The sequence below is a fragment of the Muscardinus avellanarius genome (genome assembly GCF_963383645.1).
Source record: "Muscardinus avellanarius genome assembly, chromosome: 1".
Lineage (NCBI taxonomy): Eukaryota > Metazoa > Chordata > Mammalia > Rodentia > Gliridae > Muscardinus > Muscardinus avellanarius.
In genome coordinates, this window is record NC_137786.1 from 225,602,024 (window position 1) to 225,624,931 (window position 22,908).

The 22,908-nt window shown below is 42.7% G+C and overlaps 1 protein-coding gene across 1 annotated transcript; it reads left to right on the plus strand.

The window, feature by feature from the left end:
* Window positions 1–5,092: 5,092 nt before the first annotated feature.
* Window positions 5,093–12,450, plus strand: LOC308260347 (serine protease FAM111A-like; the record flags this gene model as incomplete). Its single annotated transcript, XM_080691645.1, has 3 exons — window positions 5,093–5,138; window positions 9,145–9,254; window positions 11,263–12,450. The coding sequence occupies 3 exons, from the start codon at window positions 5,093–5,095 to the stop codon at window positions 12,448–12,450; spliced, it is 1,344 nt and encodes a 447-aa protein (XP_080547771.1).
* Window positions 12,451–22,908: the final 10,458 nt, after the last annotated feature.

The window sequence follows — 22,908 nt, forward strand, 5'->3', positions numbered from 1 at the left end:
GCAGGATGTGTATACAACTTTTTATGCAATCGACAGGACAACTTCTATGCAACTGACAAAAGAATGTGTGATGCATATAAATGAGCAGTTTTGAAAATTGTGTTGATGACTGCAGTCTGTGTGGAAATTTTGGAGAACTGTCATTAAGGTACACACAGTATACATATAAAAATCATGTGAAAATGATGTTTTGTTTTGTTTTATTTTTGCAGTACTGGGGTTGAACCCAGGGGCATTCTACCTCTAAGCTACACCTCCAGCCCTATTTTTTATTCTTTATTTTGAAACAGGGTCTCACTAAGTTGCAAAGGGCCTAAGTATCTGAGGTTGGCTGTGAATCTCTGATTCTTCTGTCTCAGCCTCTCAAATACTGGGATTACAAGCATGCACCACCATTCCCCGCTAGCAAGTTTTCATTTAAAAAAGAAAGTTATTTTCCTATTTCATAAGGCCATGATGTACTTCACTGCAAATACAGAAGGTTTCAGAATTATGTTTTTATACCTTTTCCCCAATAAAACAAACATATAATTTCAGAAGCTAGAATATTTCAAAAATAATTCTTATTGAGCCGGGCATGGTGGCACATGCTTGTAATCCCAGAATTTGGGAGGCTGAGACAGGAGGATTGTGTTTCGCAGACAGCCTCAACTACTTAGTGAGGCCCTTTGCAACTAAGTGAGACCCTATTTCAAAATAAAGAATAAAAAAATAGGGATGGGGGTGTAGCTTGGAGGTAGAATGTCCTTGGGTTCCATCCCCAGTACCACAAAAAAAAAAAGAATTGCACAAAATTATATGAAGATTTCAGAAGGAATATGGTAGATGTCTTACTACATAGTAGATTTAGTCATGCAGATGTTGATTGGGAGAATACATTTTATACTCTATTAACCTCTTAGTCTCTTCTCATACTCCCACACTTCTATCAAAATCATTTGAATAAGCTTCCTAATGAATCTCAATTTTGTGGGTTGGAAAGAAACTTTATTAGTAGGTTAAACTCTTAATATTCCCTTTCTAGAAAATGTTGTTAGGCCTATTGTCTAGTAAATCACTTCTTTGCTTATGCATTGAAATGTAAAAAAAAGCCAGGTGTGTTGGTGTATAGCTTCTGTGATCCCAGTACTTGAGAGGCTGAGACAGGGGGGACACAGGCTCTCGGTCAACCTCAGCAACTTAGCAGGGTCCTCAGCAACTTAGAGAGCCCCTGTTTCAATATAAAACATAAAATAGAACTGGGGATGTAGCTCAAAGGTAGAATGCCCTTGCGTTCAATCCCTAGGAATGAAGGAAGGAGACAAAAAGAAGAAAGGCAGTAAGGGGGTGAGGGAGGAAAGAAGGAAGAGAGAGAAAAAATAGAAGAGAAAACACTGCACCTTGGCAGAAACAATCTTCAGGACATTAACCACGTTGCTCTGTCCTCAGAGGCCATACTTGTTATCTCTGCGTGTGCTGGCTTTACCAACACCAGTGTTGCATCAGGATTCCATCATATCTCTTCATAGTTGTCTGAGAGCCTTTTCTAAATTTCCAGGCATTATCTCAAAAGCCCATGAAATATTTCAATTCAGCTCAAATGGCAGGATGTTTTTCAGTATTTGGGATCGCCAGGAAAGTCCTGGAAAACAAGGTCCTCAGACTGTTGGGCATTTTCAACTTCAGCATTCTTTACCATCTCTTGATTTCATGTAAAATTTCAGGGCTCACATGAAGAAAAAAATTTGCCAAATCTTTATTTTGGTAGAAGAGGGAAATCCCATGTTACTACCCTAAGGGGTGAAGAAATCTCTAAATATTTAAAGAATGATAGTGACTGATGAAACTTTTATAGTATTTAGTTTTCTTAAAATATTTTCATTGGTGCATTGTAGTCATACATCTTAATGGGATAAAACACTTGTGTAGACATACACGCACACATCACCCAATTAGCCTTTACCCAATCGTCACCCCGTTCCCTCCCCATTCCTCCTTCCCATGCTTGGCTTAGTGATTGACTTTGATATGTTTGTTTAAGTACATCATGTGCTTTAGAGAGTTTTCCTCTTTCCCCCTCCCAGATTCTTAGTTTTTCTTTAAAAAACAAACTTTTGTGCATTGTAATCACATATTATAATGGAGTTCAGTGATAGGGACACACATGCACACAGCCCTCGGTAAGCTTCTCCCAGGATCCCACTCCACTCCCTCCCCTCTCCCCACACATGACATTAAGACTGGCATTGATGGTTTCCTGTATGTACAGAACATCAACTGAAGAGTTTCCTTCATCAAGTCTCTCTCCCTTTTCTAGACCCCCTCCACTGCTCTACTGGAGTTCTCCTTCTTTACCGAGAGTCCCTCTTGCATCCCAATTTCTCCCTGGCTTCCACATAGGCAAGAAAAAAACTATGACTTTCTGTGACTGGTCAGTTTCTCTTAACACAATCATTAGCTTTGAGATGCATATTTCTGGAGTCCATACCATCTTCTTCCTCAGGATGGTAGATGTGGGGCACATAACTGACCCTCCTCTAGAAATTGATTTACATAAGGCAATTGATTTACCAGGGCATTTCCTTTGCTGGCATCTGCTGTTTCTTCCAAACAAGGTAAGTTGTTTGGGCAATCTTGGGGCCTGTCCCACCTGCTGGAAATGTTGGCCCATGAGAAGGCCCGAATTGCATGGACTCCCTCCTTCCTAAGTGCTCACCTGCTTCCTTCTGCTGGAGCAGGTGAGCAGCTGAGGAGGGGGCCTGGCAGAGGGCCTCAGGCTGGTTGGCAGGTGGAGCAGGGGAGGGTCACATTCCCCCCACTGGCTTATCGGTGCTTAGCTCTTCAGTTTCCTACATCTGTGGTCCCCCACCAGTTAAACCCTGCCCAGTTCAATCTACCTCCTCCCCCTCCCCCCCCCCATGAGGGTCCTTTTTATACTTGGGACTAAAGAGTAGAGAAAGTGGAAGATAAAAATTGAGCGTGGAAGGCAAAGTTGTGAACCTTGGTCCTGCTTAGCAGAAGAGAGTGGGAGCCCAAGCCCCACAGGTCTCCCCTTTCTTTCCCGAGGCACCTCTGGGTGGCCCATGGGTGGCCAATGGGCTTTGGACCTGGCCAGTTGCTACCTGAAAAGGGAAGACTCTAGAATCTCTCTGCCCATTGGGCAGACGCAACATCACTTCCTAGGCGGATTCAGTTCTAAGAAGCCAAGGAATTCAGTGCTGGTGGAGGGAAGGCTCCCCAAGGAGCAGGTGCAGGGGAGTTAACCTCTCTTAGGAGAGTTCCCCTTTGGTTCTGCGGCTGACCGGGAGTTTGGGGAGGATTCATTGACAGATAAGCCTTGGGCTGGTGGAGAACAGGTCCTGTACAGATCTCCATCAGGAAGTCCAGGGTGAATTTCTTTTCACAATGTGCTGCTCAGAGTAAGTGACTAGACTGATTCTGTTTTCAGGCGCATTCACCACCACGTGGGGGAACAGAAGCCAACCACAAATGTAACCACATATACATGACTTGCTTGCCCACTGTTTTTATCGTCACAGTTCACTGTTTCAGGAACTAGAGGGTTGCAAAGATTTGTTGCTGGTTTCATAAGTTCCTCAAAGATGCAGCCACGCTTCCATTAAAAACATTGAAGAACAGGTTACCAGCCAAACTGTCTTGAACCCTTGCCTTAAACCCCTAACTTTGGTATAGTCACCAATTCTAAACTATTACCCAGTCCATTACAAATCCTAACCAATCCCTACATTAAAGACCAGACTTTCAGATTGCAGTCTTTCACTGAAACACTACCAAACTCCTGTTAGAATATTCCCCATGATCCCTAAGGCTTTGTTTTATCTACAGGTTGTTTTGATGGTGTCCCTGGGAGCCAACATTTGACATTCTTGAAGACTCAGCAAGACCCTGCTGGCCTCTTTTGCAGCCATAGCCAAGACCCTCAACTCAGAGCCTGTGTCCTCACCAGGTCCCTCCAGCCTTCTCTTCTGAAGCTCTCTGCCTTCCCAGGTGAGGAAAGTCGATGTTACATTAGGCTGAATTTATTTTATGTCTTTTTTTAAAAACTTTTCCAAGTGCTGAATTTGTCTTGTTCTTAGTAATAGAGAAACCTTTGAAGGAATCCTTTTAGTTATCTGGTTAGATTTTCTTAATGCTTTTAAGTTTGGCAAAAAAAAAAAAAATCGGGCTTACTACATGGAAAACTACATTGGCTCTGTTCTTGTCTCTGTGATTTCTGTTGGTTGTATTTGTGTAGAAGAAAAATCTCGTAAGCAAGAGAACGGGCATAGGCGATAGTGTGTTTCCCAGGCTGACCCTGAGGTCTGAGACTTTCAGAAACTTGTTTGAGACTGGGGGCCTGTCTGAAATGAACTCAGGGTCCCTTGCTTGCCTCTGGAGCTACCCGAGGTCGGATCTGTGCGGTCTCCCTTCCTCACAGCTTGTCCAAAGAAGCAAAGAACTCAGAGATGGAGCTGGAAAGAGGTAAAAGGTGGAAGGTTTAGATGGAGCTAATCAAAGAGCCCGCCAAATCTGCAGGGCTGGAAGGCGGGCAGTCCCAGGAAACACTTAGTCCCGCCTCCGTCCTTTCTGCCCAATCGGAGCTGAGCGGCCGCGCTCTCATTGGCCAGCCTGGCAGCGCGTCCGAGGGACGCGGGAAGCTTTGAGCAATGGGCGCGGGCCTCGGGGGCGCGGGATCTGAGAGCGGGGGCGCGTGTGCGCGTGGGGCGCCCGCGGAGTCGGGGGCGGCGGGGCGGAGGCTGCGGAGGAGTCGGTGGTGCCGCCGGTGCCCCGCCATCTCGGTGGCTGCCCCTAAGCCCTCTGCGCTGGAGGGATTGGGGAGGTGGGCTCTGCGGAGACCTGCATCAGCTGTGGCCCCTGCTTCTGGGAGGAGGACGTGGGGAGTGGGGCGGCGAGCGAGAAAGGGGCCAGAGGAGGTGCAGGGAGTGTCTGTGTGTGGGGTGGGGGCAGGAAGATTCCAGAAGAGGGAAGTGACAGGGAAGGAGGGGATTAAAGAGAGAGGTGACAGTGATGGAGGGAGGAGGAAGGAGGAAGGAGGAAGGAAGGGAGGAGACCAGGGGAGAGTGAGAAATTCCCGGGGAGCTGTCAGGTGGAGATGGGACCCGGGCCGGCTGAATTGCTTTATCCCTTTACCTTAGAAAGTAAAGCAGGTCTTGGGTCCTTAGAACCTGCACTTCTCCAAGTATAAAACGGGTTAGCACAGGATAGCTGCACACTTTGCCTTTTGATACAGCAGGGCTCAGTCTGGATACAGGAAACGATTGGGGGGAGATACCAAGTGCTTTCTCAAACTCGTGGTGCTTTCCACTCAAGTGCAACCAGTAGAAGGCAAAATTCGCGTTTCTTTCATTTCTTTCGGCTGCCTTAATTTTGTTTTCAGCGTGTTTGTGTGCTAATCGCTCCTGAAGCAGCTCCTCTGTCTCTGTCAGTCATCCTGGGCAGTGGCATCCACTCCTAATTTTCATACTTGCTGAGCAACAAGATCCTGCCCTCAAAGATCTGACAGCCCGGACCAGCTCCTCAGTTATTCATCTAGTTGTGATTTGTGCGGTTCTCTGCTATCTAATAACTGTCTTTTTGGCTAAGTGTATTGATATTAATAATAGTACTAGCGGTAGCTGGGTACCATGTTGCACACCTGTACACCCGGTACTTGGGATGCTGAGACAGGAGGATCACAGGTTCAAGACCAACCTCAGCATCATATGGAGATCCTATTTCAGAACAAAACAAACAATCAAAATTTAAAAATGACTGAGGGTTTAGCTCAAAGGTACAATGCCTCTGGGGCTACCTAGTACCAAACAACAACGACAATAATAATATACTATATAATAATAGTACTAGGTGTGATATATATTGGCAACCTATTACGTGACAGCCACTGTTCTAAAGGCTTTACTTATTTATTGTTTTGTGGTACTGGGGGTGGAACCCAGGGGCTTTCTACCCCCTTTCTACTACCAGACCTATTTTATATTTTATTTGGAAACAGGGTCTCACTAAGTTGTTGAGAGCCTCACTCAGTAGCTGAGACTGGCTTCGAAAGAACCTGTGTGATCCTCCTGTTTCAGTCTCCCAAGCTGGGGATTACAAGCATGCACCACCACGCCCGGCCTTAAAGGCTTTACATGCAGTATATATTTTTAACCTTTAGGACACCACAGGTTGATTCTAACAGTGCCCTCTAGGCAGGGTGTGGAAAATGAGGCAGGAAGGAATGAATGTTCTCCAGTGTGCAGCTGTGAAGTGGTGACCTAGCAATTGAGCCCAGATGGTCCTCTAAACACTAACATCCACAGAGTACATTTTCATGGTCTTAATATCATTTACAGCTATTGCCTCTTTTGTTTATTTATTTGTTTGTTTGTTTGTTTGCTGTGTATCGAACTCAGGGGCATTCTACCTCTAAGCTTCACCCCCAGCTGTGTTTTATTCTTTATTTTGAAACAGGATCTCAGTAAGTTGCGGAGGGCCTAAGTGCCTGAGGATGCCCAAAAACCTGTGGTCCTCCTGTCTCAGCCTTCCGAGTACAGGGATTACAAGTGTGTGCCAACATGTGCAGCTATTGCCTCTTTACAAACAGGAAATTAAAATGCAAAGAATTTAACTGGATTTATTTAGTAACTCAGTATCAGTAACCGAGAAAGACATAGTGAGGTCTTTAAGAGAGTAAAGTGCACCTTAGTAGAGTAGTGGTAAAGAGAAGAAACATAGTCTTTAGATGCCCAGGCCAGAGCTTAAGGGAATAGTGCATAAATTACACAGTAATGTGAAGAAGCAACCCTGGAGGTGAACATTCAACTGACAACTTCTCTGCCCTCTTCAAAAGCAATGGTTTTTGTTTTGTTTTGTGTTTTAGTGTTAAAAAGCCTTAATGTCTTAATTAAATAGGAGAAACACAGGTAAGAAATCAGCCTCAGCAATTTAGAGAGGACCTCATCAGAAAGTCAACAGAACTCTGTTTCAAATTAAAAGAAATAAAATACGATTGGGAGTGTAGCTTAGAGATAGAATGTCCCTGGGTTCAATCTCCAGTAAATCTCCCCCTTACACACACACACACACACACACACACACACACACAAACACACACACACACAAACACACACACACGTTTCAACAACATAAAAGTCTCAAAAGTGTACTCCAGAATTTTGTGATCTTGAGTAAGGTGTACGAGTTCTTTATTGGTAGGATGGACTGACAACACCCATCTCATAGTGTAAGGATTCTGTGAAGTAGTTTGTGAAGTATATCATCACCTTCTCCATTTGTTCATTGCACAAATCTTTATAGATGTGTCTTTGTGAGGGCCTGCTTGTGCCAGGCATTCTTCTGGATTCTTAGATGTTGAGGTGGTAGACAGACCCGGACGCTTCCTTTACTGGTATTTATTCTCTCGTCAATATTAAAGATTCCACCTTTTTACCTAAATTGTTCCTTTTCTTCTGGGGGAGAAATCAGAGGAAACATAGAGGTGAAAATTCTCCTTGTGTCCTCTCCTCTCTTCCTTTCCCCTTCCTTTCCTTTTCTTCTCTTCTCTTTTCTTTTCTTTTTTTTTTTTTTTTTTTTTTTTCGGTGCTGGGGATGGAACCCAGGGACTTTCTACCTCCGAGCTACACCCCAGCCCTATTTTTTATTCTTTATTTTTTTATTTTTTATATTTTTGGTGGTACTGGGGATGGAACCCTTCTACCTCCGGACTATGCTCCCAGACCTATTTTTATATTTTTTAAATTTGGAAACAGGGTCTCTTAAGCCAGAGAGGCTGGCTTCAAACCTGCGAGATCCTCCTGTCTCCACCTCCCAAGCGCGGGGATTACAAATGTGCACCACCACGCCCCGCTTTATTCTTTATTTTGAAACAGGGCCTCACTAAATTTCAAAGGGCCTCACTAAGTAGCGGAGGCTGTGCAGGAACCGCGATCCTCCTGTTTCCGCGATCCTCCTGTTTCAGCCTCCCAAATGCTGGGATCACAAGCATGCACCACTACGCTAAGCTTCTCTTCTCCTCTTCTTTTCTCTTCTCTTCTCTTCTTCCCTTCCCTTCTCTCTCTTTCTCTCTCTTCTTTCTCTCTCTAGTTTTTCCTCCTTCTCTCCCTCTTCCCTCTTTCCCTTCCTCCCTCTCCATGTGTGTTCCAGTGAATGTATTACTGGGAATTGAACCTAGAGGCATTCTACTTCCAAGCTACACACCCAGCCTTATTTATTTATTTATTTATTTATTTTTATGGTACTGGGGATAAAACCTAGGGGTATTCTAACTCCGAGCTACACTCCCAGCCCTATTTTTTAGTCTTTTATTTTTTGAAACAGGGTCCCACTGAGTTGTAAAGGGCCTTGCTATCCTCTGGTCTCTGCCTCCTGAATGCTAGGATTACAAGCATGCACCACCATACCGGGCTTTAATTTTTAATTTTGAAACAGAGTCTGGCTAAGTTCCTGGGTCTGTCCTCAAACCTGAGATCTTCCTGTCTCAAGAATTGAGATTACAGGCATGCATTACCAAGCCTGGTGGAAAAATACTTCTGTAAACCAAAAACTAAATCAGTGTCTAAGGTTCCTATCTATCATCCATGGTAAACTATCCAGATACCCTTTTCAAATACCATGTCAACTTTCTTTTCTCTTCAAGGTATTAACCAGTTCTCTGTAATCTGATATCCCTCACCATCTCCATCGTCAATGGAGACCAGATTTTAATATGAATGTAGCTGGAACACACTTTTGGATTTTCTAACTGCACATCTCTCTGTAGAGTATTTACATCTGCATTGCATTCTGTCTCTGCTCCTGGCTCTGGGCTTAGGCAGATAGATCACCTCCCTTAACTAAGCTTTAGTTTTCCCCAAAGTAAAATCCAGGTATAACCTGCTTTCCAGAGTAGTTGTGGGGATTAACAATCAGAGATAATGTTTGTAAAGTATTTAGTGTAGTACCTGATGTGTAGTGCTTTTTTATGGCAGGACAGCTATTACTGGGTTGGTTTTACTGGGTAGATAAGTTGTCTATTGCTAAGTTAACATTTCTGGAAAGAGTGAGGCTAAGGCTGGAGTGGAAAGGTGGGACCCATTAATCTTTTCTTCTGTATGATTAATGATATCCATGCAGGCACTGCTATAACTGGGGCTTTTTAAAAATTAGTGTTTCAGGTGAATAATCGGCTTAATCTCCAAGCCATCAGGAGCTGTGAGAAGCACAAGTCACAGAAGATTCTCTCACATGATGTTGTGAACATCAACATGAAAATTGAGGTATGTCTGTAAGTATTTGTGGATAATTTATATTCTGAAATATGTATAGAATATCACAATAGTAGACTTAGCCATCGTTGGCCCGGGACTGCATAATTACCTCATAGTATATTGGGAATATTACATGAGTTAAGATCATTTTCATTTCTTCATTTTTCTTGAAATTTGGTAGATGGCCATGAGGTAATGAGTTGTAATATGTATTCCAGTCATATCAAAGTAGTCTGTCATAAAAAGATTTTTTAATACTTTCCAAACAACAAATTATATGTGTTTATGTGGTACTGGGAATTAAACCCAGTGGCATTCTATGTCTAGGTTACACTCTCAACACTGTTTTATTCTTTAATTTGAAACAGAGTCTTGCTAAATTTCCAAGTCCTGCCTCAAACCTGTAATCCTCCTCTGTCAGCCTCCCAAGTACTGGGACTACAGTTCTACACCACCAGGCCCAGCTGCTGAATAACAAAAAGTATAAAGTAGTGCATGAGAGTAAACTGAAAAAACAAAAGAAAATTATTACTATGTCACAGTATGAAAAGATCAAGTCTGGTCAGGCATAGTGGTGCATGCTTGTAATCTCAGTACTTGGGAGGTAAAGACCGGAGGATGACGGCTAGCAGACAGCATCAGCTACTTAGTGAAGCTGTTGGCAACTCAATGAAATCCTGTTTCAAAAATAAAAAGAGACTAAAAAATAGGTTTGGCATGTAGCTCAGAGTTACAATGCCCCTAGGTTCCATCCCTGGTACTGCAAAAAAAAAAAAAAAAAAAAAAAAAAAAAAAAAAAAGAGAGAAAGAAAGAAAGAAAAAAGAAAAATCAAGTATGCCTAATCTACTGAATCATAAACACCTATTTTTATATGGTGCTTTACAGTTTATAAACAATTTATTTTGTATATTTATTCTTACCATCACCTTATTTGGCAGGTAAGGAGGATTTATCTCCAGTTTGTTTATAAAGAGAAAGGGGAGAGGAGGGAGATGTTGCTTACGGCAGAGTGGAGACTTGAACCTAAAGTGCACTGGCATGAAGGTGGGGCTCTCTCTACTATCTGGCTCTACTCCCATGGCAAACCACTGTGATCTTTCCTGAGTCTAAAGGGCTCCGTGGATTTATCAAGAAGGCTAAGAGCTGCCAGGCTCTTGAGCATGCAACTTAGACGCCTCCAACTTGTTCCCTCCTGTCCTGGTTCTAGAGAACTAGAGGGTCCGAGTATCTAGAAAACCCAAGAGGACACTGTTCTGTTGGCTCCAGTCCATGGCAGAGTGTGCCAGTGAGCCTGCACAGGACGCCTCTTCCCTTTCAGCAGAGCCTGCATCTGCCAGGAATCCTTGGAGTCATTCGGAGTCCATGACAGTGCTCCCCTGGGCACATGTCCACGATGCTGTGACAGCATTCCACTGAAGGATGCTTTTTGAGAAATTATATGAATAGCCCAGCCAGGATTGCAGGTTAAAGAATAGCCTCAGCAATTCAGTGAGACCCTCAGCTACTTAGGCCCTGTTTCAAAGGAAAAAATAAAAATGGTTGGAGGTGTAGCCCAGAGGTGGAATGCCCCTGGGTTCTTCTGTTCCCAATACTAAATAGAAACAAAACAAACAAAACTCTGATATGGCCAGACTGAGTTTATAGGATTTTTTTTCTATGGTTTTTGACCCTGAATGTTAGTGTTATTACAAAAAGGAAAACAAATTTAGACTATTGCATGGTGGGGATTTTTTTTGTTGTTTTGTTTTGTTTGCGGTACTAGAGATGGGATTCACCAGCCCTATTTTTTATTCTTTATTTTGAAACAGGGTCTCACTTAAGTTGCAAAGGGTTTCACTCAAGTAGTAGCTGAGGCTGTCTTCGAACCACAATCCTCCTGTCTCAGCCTCCCAAATGCTGGGATTACAAGTGTGTGTCACCACGCCTGGCTCCATGCTGATTATTTTGCTGGGCATGAACACACAGTTATGTAGGCATAATCTTTACCATAATCCTGTCTTTTTGTTCTCATTCCAGGGAGTGGCACTGCTGACGTGTGCACCTGTGCCTGTGGACACCTTTGTCGTGATGAATGTGACTGGAGGAAGACTCACTAATAATCTGGACTCTGTCCTAGAAAGCACCAGGCCAGTGGATGGCTTAGGCCATAAGCTCTTTGAGGTTGAAGATGAGAGATGGACAAGCCCTGGGGGAGCAGCTGCCCAGAATTCTGAGTTACAGGAAAGAAACTCTTATTTGTTGAATGAATGCATGGTAGAGGAGCACCCCGGGTTGAAAAGAGAAAGTGAAAAAATAGAAAACCTCAAGGAAGAAAATAATCTAATGGAGAATAAAGCTGTGTTGTTTAGTTTGCATAGAACAAACTTTGGGAAGCAGACTATAAACTCGATTCCAGTGACAGCACTCAAGCTTCTCTCCCATCTCAGTGACTCGGTTGGCTACATATCCTGGGACAATAATGGAAGCAGGGGTTCTGCCACCTGCTTTGTTTTGAAAGATTCATTCATTTTAACATGTCAGCATGTAATAAAACACATCGTGGGAGAAGGAATAAAGCCAAGTAACTGGGCAGAGATAATTAGTCAAAGTATGAAGGTGACATTTGATTATGTAGAGTCCCTCGTAACAGAAGAGAACTGCTTTCTCATCGAGCCTTGGTTCGAGGTATCTAATGCAACTCTTGACTATGCTGTCCTGAAACTGAAGGATAATGGACGAGAAGTACCTCCAGGCCTGTATAATGGAATTGGTCCTATACCGCTCAGTGGGTTGGTATATATCATTGGCCATCCAGATGGAGAAAAGAAGTCCTTTGATGCTTGTGCTGTGATCCCGCAGGGTGAACGAGAAAAGAAATATCAGGAACACATTCAGGCAAGAGAAGCAGCGGGTCATAGTATTTCTGAGCAGAATATCCACTTGTATACTCAGAGCAGCTTCCAGGAAATGTTTCTCAACCCTCATGTAATCACCTATGACACCAGTTTTTTCCATGGGGCTTCCAGGTCTCCAGTGTTTGATTCCAAAGGCTCCTTGGTGGCCATGCACACTGCTGGTGTCCCTTGTGAATTAACAAATGAGATTTCTGTCATGGAGTTTGGCTCCACTCTGAACTCCATCCTTTCTGATATTAAGCAAAAGTATGAGTCCTGGTATAATGAAGTATTTGTAAATCATCAGGATGTAGAAATGTTGAGTCAATAGTAATGAGGAAAAGTATCTGTTAACTAGCTTTAAGGGAATCACCTGTTTTCCACTAAGCAGCAAAGATGATTATGTAACCTTCCAAGTAGACCATTTTATAAATAATACTAAGAAGTGATGTTACAGGCCACATCTTATATACCAGGCATTCTTCTAAGGCCATTCTTCTATCATGGGAGCTGTGACTCCTATTTTTAAGTCAAGCCATGTGAGTATTTTTTATCCTCCTTTTCTCCCTTAAAATCAGTTGCTCTTCTAACTATCTCTAGTAACTGACACATGGAACATAAATGCTCAGAAAAATGTATGAGTTAATCAGCAAAATGTGGACCTGTAGTTAGTGTTAACCAAGAAGCTAAATGCTTGTTTACAAAACTATGGGATATGTATATAATTGAATTTTATTAGCCGTAAAGAAGAACAAAATTATGTAATTTACAGGGAAATGGATGGAACTGGAGAACATTATGCTAAGTGAGATTGGTCAATCACAAAAAGTAAGAAATTGGATTCTCTTTCTAATATGCTGAAGCTAGGGAGAAAAAAGGTCATAGGAGGAACCTTAGACAAAGAAGGAGAAACCATTGTCATGAGGAATGTGCTGGTATTGGAAAAATGCTTTAGTACTAATTTCAAAAAGTGCAAAGTAGTCGGGGCCTGGGTGCCGCACAGGCACTCAGGTAAGGAGGGGAGGCTGTTGTTACAGAGTTCCCCTCACCAAAAGTGATTCCCAGTACACAAGAGAGTTTCCATAATAAATAACTTCTAGCAGATAGAGATAAGAAAGGCTAAAACTCCCCAAGGGTGCAGGAGGATGGTACAGGCCTTTGTCAAAGAGGGCATATACCATGTGACCCCTGACTTTGTTAACCAAGTAACACATATTGGTTGTAACAAAGGCTTGCACCAGAGATAATGGGTGGGTCCACACCTACATCAGGTCAGGAGCAGTTAAAAGACTTGGCCTAGCAGGATGGGAGATAGTGAATCCTTATAATCATAATAAAGGCTTTCACTGGAGATAATGGGCAGGCCTACACCTGCATTAGGTCAGGGGAAGAAAATTCAAGCAGGATGAATATTTTATAATAAGTCCTTATAAAAACTGTTCTATGTTCAAAAACTTCAGTGTCTTATTTTCAGGGTACTCCACAATGTCCCTCTTATGGTCTACTTTTTTATTCGGTCCCTTCTTTCTACCTTTGTAATAATGAAATTTGCTTAAGCATGCAGCAGTATAGTTCTGTCTATTATTTCTAAACTAGCTAAGAACAAGAACCCACATTGACATCTCACACTGTTACAGTTTTGGCACCCAATGGAGGGACTGTTACACATAGATAAGCAAATAAGGCAACCTGAGGGGGATGGGAGGGGAGAAGAGGGAAATTCCCTAATGTACACGATGTATATTCCCAAATATATCGATCACTAAACCAAACATGAGGAGGGAGGGGGAGTGGAGTGGGAATTGGGTAAGGACTAATTGGGTGATGTGTGCGTGTATCCTCTACCATCTTGAACTCCATTAAGATGTACTCCATTAAGATGTAAAAGGGGCGGGAGGAGGGAAGAGGGAAACTCCCTAAAGCACATGATGTACTTAAACATATCAAAGTCAATCACTAAGCCAAGCATGGGAAGGAGGGAAGGGGAGGGAATGGGGTGGGAACTGGGTAAGGTCTAATTGGGTGATGTGTGCATGTATGTCTCTACCATCTTTTATCCCATTAAGATGTATGACTACAATGCACCAATAAAAATTTTTTAAAAAATGACCATGGTAACCAGGTTGTTTTTGGGTAACTGAGACAGTAGACACACAGGTTCAGAAACAGACTCAGCAAACCACAAAGACTTTCAGTAACCTAGTGACCTGTTTCAAAGCAATAAAAAAAAAAAAAGGCTTGGAGGAGGGTTACCTTTATCTTAGAGGTAGAATGGCTTTCGATTCAATCCCCAGTGCCACAAAAAGAAAAAATATTAACTTTGAGTAGATTAGGTTATATTCACTGAGTGAGGCACATGATACTGTGACATTGAAAAATCACCTAAACAAACTGCCATCCTAGAACAAATATGAGTAGTTAGGAATAATATAAATTTGTGTGTGTGTGTGTGTGGTACTGGGGATGGAACTCTTCTACCTCCAGGCTACACTCCCAGACCTATTTTTTAAAATAATTTATTTGGAAACAGGGTCTCTTAAGCCAGCAAGGCTGGCTTCGAACCTGTGCTATCCTCCTGTCTCCGCCTCCCTCCCAACTGCGGGGATTACAAGCATGCGCCACCACGCCCGGCAGGAATATAATTTTTTAAAATGGGGCTCATGCATTTTTTTCTGAACTACACTTCAAGGTATTTTATTTTTTAAATTTAGAAACAGGGTTTTGGTAAGTTATTGAGGGCCTTGCTAAGTGGCTAAAGCTAGCCTCAAACCTGTGATCCTTTTTTCTTAACCTCCCAAGTACTGGGATTATAAGAATACACCATAACACCCAGTGAGGACTTATTGTTTAGCAAAAATATTTATCAAAACCCTGAAATTGTAAACTTACTTTATTTTCATAAAATTATAGTAATAATAACATAATTTACATTAATAACATAAATTATATTAAGCACAAAAATAAGATGTACAACTATAATGCACCAGTAAAAAATTTTAAAATAAAAACAAATATATTTTTAATTTTTATTGATAATATCTTATGTATTTTTTAATAAAACGAGTCTTTAAAAACAAAAATATATAAATAGTGGGTTAAAATTATTACAAACAACATCTTTTAGAATTCCCAGAATCCTTATATATCTAAAACTGTCATACTATATATGTGTCCTAAAAGTCAGAGAGCAGTAGCTATTCCTCCCTGTATTAGAGTTCATTAGAGTAACAAAACTTACCGGATGTTTATATGGTAAACAGGGATTTATGAAATCAGCTTACATTTTATCCAAAGCAGTGTGGTCCCAAGTGGCTGTCTGCATGCAGAGAACTGGAGTCTCAGTACAGGAGCTATCAATAATGCAGTCCCAGTTCCAGATGGAAGGGCCAGCAAACTGGAGAAGAGATGGTGAAAGTCCAGTTCAAAGAGCTGAAGGCCAGTATCCCAGATAAGAGCAGATGTGTTTTTCTCAGGAAGAACTGTGCATGCCTTTACCCAGCTCCCTCCCCCCACTTTTTGTTTTTTAGCCCAGTGCATTCTACTTCCAAGCTCCACCCTCAGTCCGATTTTATTTTGAAACAGGGTATTTCTAGGTTAATGAGAGTCTCACTACTTGCTGCGGCTCTCCTCAAACCTGAGATCTTCCTGTCTCAGCCTCCCAAGTACTAGGATCACAGGCATGCACCACCATGCTCCACTTTCTCCTTTTTATCCAGATCCTGTGCCCATCAGAATGGTGCTGCCTACATTCAGGGCAGGACTTCCCCTTCAATCTGCCATTGCATAAGCCAGTCATCTCACTAGCATACTCAAAGTCACAGCATTTTCAGTATTTCATAATGCTGTCAAGTTGACAATTCAGACTAACCATAACATTCCCCTTTTTATGGCCATTAGGACAAGGATATCTAAAGATCATGATTTTGCCTAGTGTCTCTTTTTCTGTTCCAAGGATCCAGTGTACATTTTATATCTAGTTGTCATGTCTCTCATGATCTTGTAAGGGAGATTCCTAGACTTCTTGATTTAATGGCCTTTACAGTTGAAAGAGTACTGGTCACATAAAAGATTTAACACTTGAGCCAGGCATGGTGGCACACGCTTATAATCCCAGCATTCAGGACGCTGAGACAGTAGTATTCAGGTTTGTGAACAGCCTCAGCTAATTAGTGAGACCCTTTAAAACTTAGTGAGACCCTGTTTCAAAATAAAGAATAAAAAATTGGGCAGGGGGTGTAGCTCGGAGGTCAAATGCCTCTGGGTTCCATCCCTAGATCTGCAAAAAATAAAAATAAAAATAGGCAATTGAACGAAATAGACACTTCACAAAAGAAGAAATACAACTATACAACTGGCCAATAAATACATGAAAAAATGTTCAACATTTTTAGCAAGAGAAGCAAAACTATGCCGAGATTCCATCTAATCCTAATCTCCCCCACCCTGCCAGTTACTTAATTGTTTAGATAGCAGTAACAAATGATTAAACTGTACCTGAATGGGAAATAACATTTTATCAAGTAGAATATAGGGTGCACGTGCAATTTCTTCTTTTTATTCCTTAGCTCAGGGCCTTTCTTTTCAACCCCTTTGGTGCCATTGCTTCATACATTCATAACATAGCTATGCATATAAGACATCTGGATGGTCTTATCACAGCCTATGTTAACTCTCCCCTTTGATCCCTTGACCTCCTAATGTGTCTACATTAATCATCCACTCTTTGTGCCACCCAGTTCTGTGGTTATCAGCAAGTGCATACTGTTGCACATGCTCTGTGACAATATTATACAGAGGAGTTTCACTCTCTTAGCTTGTACACGGCTGTAATATAAAGACCTGAGGAAAGAAGATTTATTTGCTCATGGTTTGGAGATTTCGAGTTCAATCCATGTGAGGCCAGGCACCGTGGGTATCGGGACACAGCAGCATAAAGTAGAGAGAGGAAAAGCACCAGGCTTCGCTCCTTACATCATGGAGACCAGAAGCAAGAAAGCAAGCCAGGGGAAGGAGGAGCCATAATACCCCTCAAGGCCACACCTTCTCCAGCCACATCCGACCAGCCCTGGCCACCACCCAGATAAATCCATTATGACAGACTTACCCACCGCCAAGATGACAACTCTCATAATCTAACTATATCAGCCCTGAATATTAATAAATGAGCTCATTAGGGAACATTCTATATCTAACTACAACATTCAGCCCCTGGCCCTTGAAAAGCTCACACTCCGTTCAAAATGCAAAATGCATTTAGTCTATCTCCAAGAGTTCCCACAGTCTTAACAGTTCCAGCATCATTAAAAAATCCCAGAGTCTGCTCTGAGACTCAGGGTGAACTCTTGTGAGCCCGTGTAAAAAAGAAAATAAAAATCAAAAGGAAATTATATAACTCCAATGTACAATAGCAAAGTGTAAACATTTGTATTCCCAAGGGGAGGAGGTATATGAACAGAGAGAAAAAGAATGGGGCGAAACAATATCAACATCCCTCTGGGCAAGCATTTGGTCCTCAGGCTCCATTCCTGGCATCCAGGGCACATGGTGGTGAGATGAGATCTCCAAAAGGCCTTGGTAGCCCCGCCCCCGTGGCCTGACTGATGCCACAGGCAGCCTACTGGCCTTGGTAGCCCTGCCCCCATGGCCTGACTGATGCCACAGGCAGCCTACTGGCCTTGGTAGCCCCGCCCCCATGGCCTGACTGATGCCACAGGCAGCCTACTGGCCTTGGTAGCCCCGCCCCTGATGTCATGGGCAGCCTACTGGCTCTTCCCGCCTGGCTCCAAAGCTTGCAGCTAGCAGCCTTTCCTCATGGTCATTCCAAGTTCCTGGCATTTCTAGATATTTGGGGGTTTTCTTACAGTTTGGGCTTTATCCTCACAATTTCACAAATTACCCCACTTGGGTCTGCCTGCAGAGATGCCACACATTCCTTGACTTCCTAGACCTTCCTTTGAAATCCGAGGAGAAGCCTCCATGGTCCCCTTTTTCCAGCAAAGCCAGCATGATGTGAGCACCAAGATGGACCGCCAACAGAAAGGGTAGTCACGCCCCTTTCATCATTGCTGCTGGACCCACTTCCATCTTGAGCACAGCAGAGCCTGTCCCCATGATGGATGGTGCTGGGCCTGCCTCCAGCAAGGCCACATTCCTCTTTGTTCCTAATCAAATAATTCAACCTTCCTACAGCCGTCTTACTTTCTTTTGCAGCAGCATCTCTCTTGACTCCAGTTTTAAGCATGCCTTTCTAGTCAAACTGCAAATCTGTAAAGTCTTTCTGCTTTCCTTGCCCTTCCAAAATTCGGGGTACAATTTGCTGAGTGTGGACGTGAATATCTATAAGGCAGTTTGAATGCTTTGCTGTTTTGAGACTTTTCTCCTCCGGTTTAATCAGTCCATCATCTTCAAATTTGGCCTCACACAAAGTTTTAAGACATGGGCAAAATGCTGATAAACTCTGGCAAAGTGTAACACATGTGGCCTCTATTGCATTTTCCAATAAAGTCCTCTTTGCCCTTCTAGATCTACTGATTTACTTTCACAGAATGTCATCTAACTAGAATCATACAGTGTATAGCCCTTTTAGATTGGCTTCTTTCACTCAGAAATATGCAATTCATTGTGTGTGTGTGTGTGTGTGTGTGTGTGTGTGTGTGTGTGCGCGCGCACATGCGTGTGTGTGTGTGTGTGTGTGTGTGTGGCTTTATGGCTCATTTCTTTTTATTACTGGTTAATATTCCACTATATAGATTTACCATAATTTGTTAATTCACCCGCCTTTTTTTTTTTTTTTTTTTGAGGATCTGGGGATGGAATCAGGGCATTTGACCTCCAAGCTACACCCCCTGTCCTATTTTTTATTCTTTATTTTCAAACAGGGTCTCACTAAGTTGCAGAGGACCTCACTAAGTAACTGAGGCTGTCCATGAAGTATGATCCTCTGGTCTCAGCCTCCCGAATGCTGGGATTACAAGCGTGCACCACCATGCCTGGCTATTCACTCACCTTTTGTAAGGTCTTAGTTAATTTCAGTCTTTACTGATTATGAATAAAGCTGCTTCAAAAATTTGTGCTCAGTTTTTGTTTGAACATATGTAATTGACTCAGTTTGCTAAATACTAGGAAGTGCAATTGATGGGTTGTATCATAAAATAATGTTTAGCTTTGTGATAATCTGCCAAACTGCCTTCCAAAGTAACTGTACCATTCTGCATTCCCCACCAGTGAACGAGCAATCCTATTTCCCTTTCTCACTAGCATTTGGCATTGCCTAATTTTTTGTTTTTAAGTTTTAGAAGTACTAATACCAATGAATTCCCTGAGAGTCTTCAGGGGACTACTAAAGAATATAACCCTTTCCTTTATCTGACCCTTCCCTTAATCTCCAATAGTCTAGTAATCTGACCCTTTCCTTACTAGAGAACCTTGTTCTCTGTCCTGTACAGTATTTCTCTTTTTACCTTTTTCTAATATTTTGCCTTTCCCTTTACCTCTTGGCCTGTTGTGATTTGGATATAGAATGTCCCTTAAAGAATTCACATATTAATGTTTAGAGTTGATATGATTAAGTCAGGAGGGTTGTAATCTCTCACTGGATAAATCCATTACTGGGAGGTAACCTAGTTAGGTGGGGTATGGCTGGAGGTAGGGCTCTGGGGTCTTCAAATCCTGTGTTCCTCTCTCTCTCTCTCTCTCTCTCTCTCTCTCTCTCTCTCTCTCTCTGTAATAGTAGAGCCCTTGCTCTCTCCCTTTCTCTACTTTCTGCCACCATGCCCTGAGCTCCACTGATGCAACCGGGACTAACATGGATGGAACCCCTGAAATATCCAGAAGAGTGAGCACATAAATCTTTCTTCCTCTAAGTTGTGATGGTCAGGTGTTTTGGAGAATAGTAGTGAGAATGCTGACTGAAGTACGGCCATTTCTTTCTCCTCGTATTCTACAAATGTCAAAGTTCCCTCAGAGTCTCATCTTTAGTCTTTTTCACCTCCTCGTTCTCTACTTGGCAACTGTAGTCATTGTTGCAGCATCCCTCTTACCTCCATCTGGATCATTCCACGATTATTATTTCCAACCTTGATATATCTCTCATGAACACAAGTGTGCAAGTCAAACTGTTCATCACATTCCCTTAAACCTGACTCATCCCCCAACCCCAACCTAATTCTACTTCTTTCCTGTTCACATCCCCATAATCCAGACTGACATTTCTTCCAGATTTGCATTTCTTGGAGGCACTTTTTTTTATCATTTTCTTCATCCTCCATGTATATACAGATGCCAAGTTTGTATAATTTGTGGTTTTCCTCCAGTAAGACCTGTCTTTCCAGTTATTCACTTCTTTTCATGAGTCACCCCAAACCAAGATAGACCACAGATATCTGGCTCCAAAGCCTTAGATGGCCAGACCTGGTGGCACATGCCTACAATCCCAGTACTTAGGAGGCTGAGACATAAGGATGGCAGTTTTAGGGACAGCTTTAGCAACTTAGAGAGACCCTCAACAACTTGGTGAAGCCATATTTTAAAATAAAAAATAAAATAGAGCTGGGGGTATAGCTTAGAAATAGAATGCCCTTGGGTTCAATCCTCAATACTATACAACACACACACACACACACACACACACACACACACACACACACACACCAGGCATACTTAGTATAGAGCCACAAAGCCCAATAAAATGCCATCTAGAACCTGTAAATATGTCCTAGATTGCCAAGAATTGAGCTCAGATCTGTTCTCTAGTTCCCTGTAGACAAAGATACAAAGAGTTGAAAAAAAACCCAAGAAGAAGCTGGGGCAGTGAGTCAAAGGATAGGAAGAAGGAAACCCACCAGTCCTCATGTCAGAGGAACCCATTTCAAGGGAATGGCTCAGCGGGATCTATCTATCCTTCCCTTCTTTGCAGAAGCCATCCTCAGCCAAGTCTCTGAGTCGCTCATTCATCAGCCCCTAGAGCTCTCTGAAGTCTCCTTCCTTTCTTCCACTAAATCTCTGGCTTAGCACTTGGGGATGGAATGCTTTCTACAAGGAAAGATTCAGGAGTCAGTGAGCAGGGATGAGGAACAGGTCTCTGCCTCATAGAGTAACCGAGAGTCCTTCGACTTGAAGTGTCATGAAGACCAAGGAGGGGAAAGAAGCTTTCTATTTGGAGTAGAGGGTACAGAGAAGGAGATAGTTGGAGAAGACTAGAGGAAGTCTCAGCCCATGACACTAAACTTCCTTAGGAGTACAGAAGAGCGTGTGCTCAAGACGAATGATTAGAATAATTCATCAGGGAGAATGATGACTCTAAGCATCGACTAGAGGTCACAAGCTAAGTGGCCAGAGGAATTGAGAGGAAGGAGAGCGTGTGGGTGAGATGGTATGGGGAAATATAGAACGCAGGCAAGAGGACTCACCGGCATTCCCTTTCACCCACGAGAAGCCTATTTGTCACTCATTTTTCACTGCATTCTTGGCAGAACAAATGCCAGGTGAGTTAAAGTTGTTAGCTCTTAGCCATGACATTGCTGTGGGCAGAATGTTTGCCTCCTTCCTCTGAATTCATAGGCTGAAGCCTAATCCTCAATGTAATATCATTAAGAGGCAGGACTTTGGGGAGAGAACTTAGTCATCTAAATGACTAGGAGTATTACCCTTATAAAAGAGGTCCAGGGAGCTTATTTGGTCGTGTGTGTGTGTGTGTGTGTGTGTGTGTGTGTTACTGTGGATGGAACCCAGGGGCATTCTACCTCTGAGCTACACCCCCAGTCCTATTTTTTATTCTTTATTTCGAAACAGGGTCTCACTGAGTTGCAAAGGGCCTCACTAAGTAGTAGCTGAGGCTGTCCACAAACACAATCCTCCTGTCTTAGCCTCCCAAATGCTTGTATTACAATGTGTGCCACCACGTCAGGCTTTATTTCATCTTTCCACCATCTGAGCACACACCTAGCAGATGCCCTCTATGAGGAATGGCCCCTCTTCAGACACTAAGCATTCAGATACCTTGATCTTGGGCTTCCCAGCCTCTAGAACTGTGAAAAATAATCTTCTGTTACATGTCAGGTACCCAGTCAATGGTAGATCTTTAGAGAAGGTCAAGGAAACATTCTATTATGCCCAGCTGGCTAGATAACTAAATTTTCATGGCATTTCTTAGAAGACACGCTAAAGCAATACATTCATAGGCAAAGAGAAAGAAGGATGGAAGGAAGGAAAATTAAACGAAAGAAAAAAGACACTCAAACTATTCCCTACTCCTTATATAAAGAATTAACTCAAATGTAAATGTAAATAAAACATAGAGGAAAAACGTGCAAATCCTTGAGGTAGCTGATGAGTTCTTCGCATTCATGTGGAAAATAGAAGCCAGAAAAGGATACTTGGATTCACTGGGTTTTATGGAAATATAAAACTTTTGCAGGAGATGCAAACGTGGCATTACAAGTAGCACCCAGTGTGTACTGGGTGCTCCCTGAGACTGAATTAAGTCAACAGTTGTGCAGCTGCAGGTTGAGATGGTAAACAGAGTAGCAAGTACTGGAGTCCAACTCAGAGAGCCGGTGACCATGAGAAACACAGGCAGAGTAGTTTCTCAGAATACTAAGAGAGTTGGAGAAAGGAGGCCCTAGCTGCCTAGCTCCCCCTGGAGAGCTGAGAAAGGTATCACAAAGACGTTAGGAAATGCAGACTCCACCATGGTGCAGGTCTGCAGTTTGAACAAAAAGACTTCAGTACAACCTAACAAGACATGTGGTTGCGGAATATATCTCACTCCCAGGCACGTCCCTCTAGATTC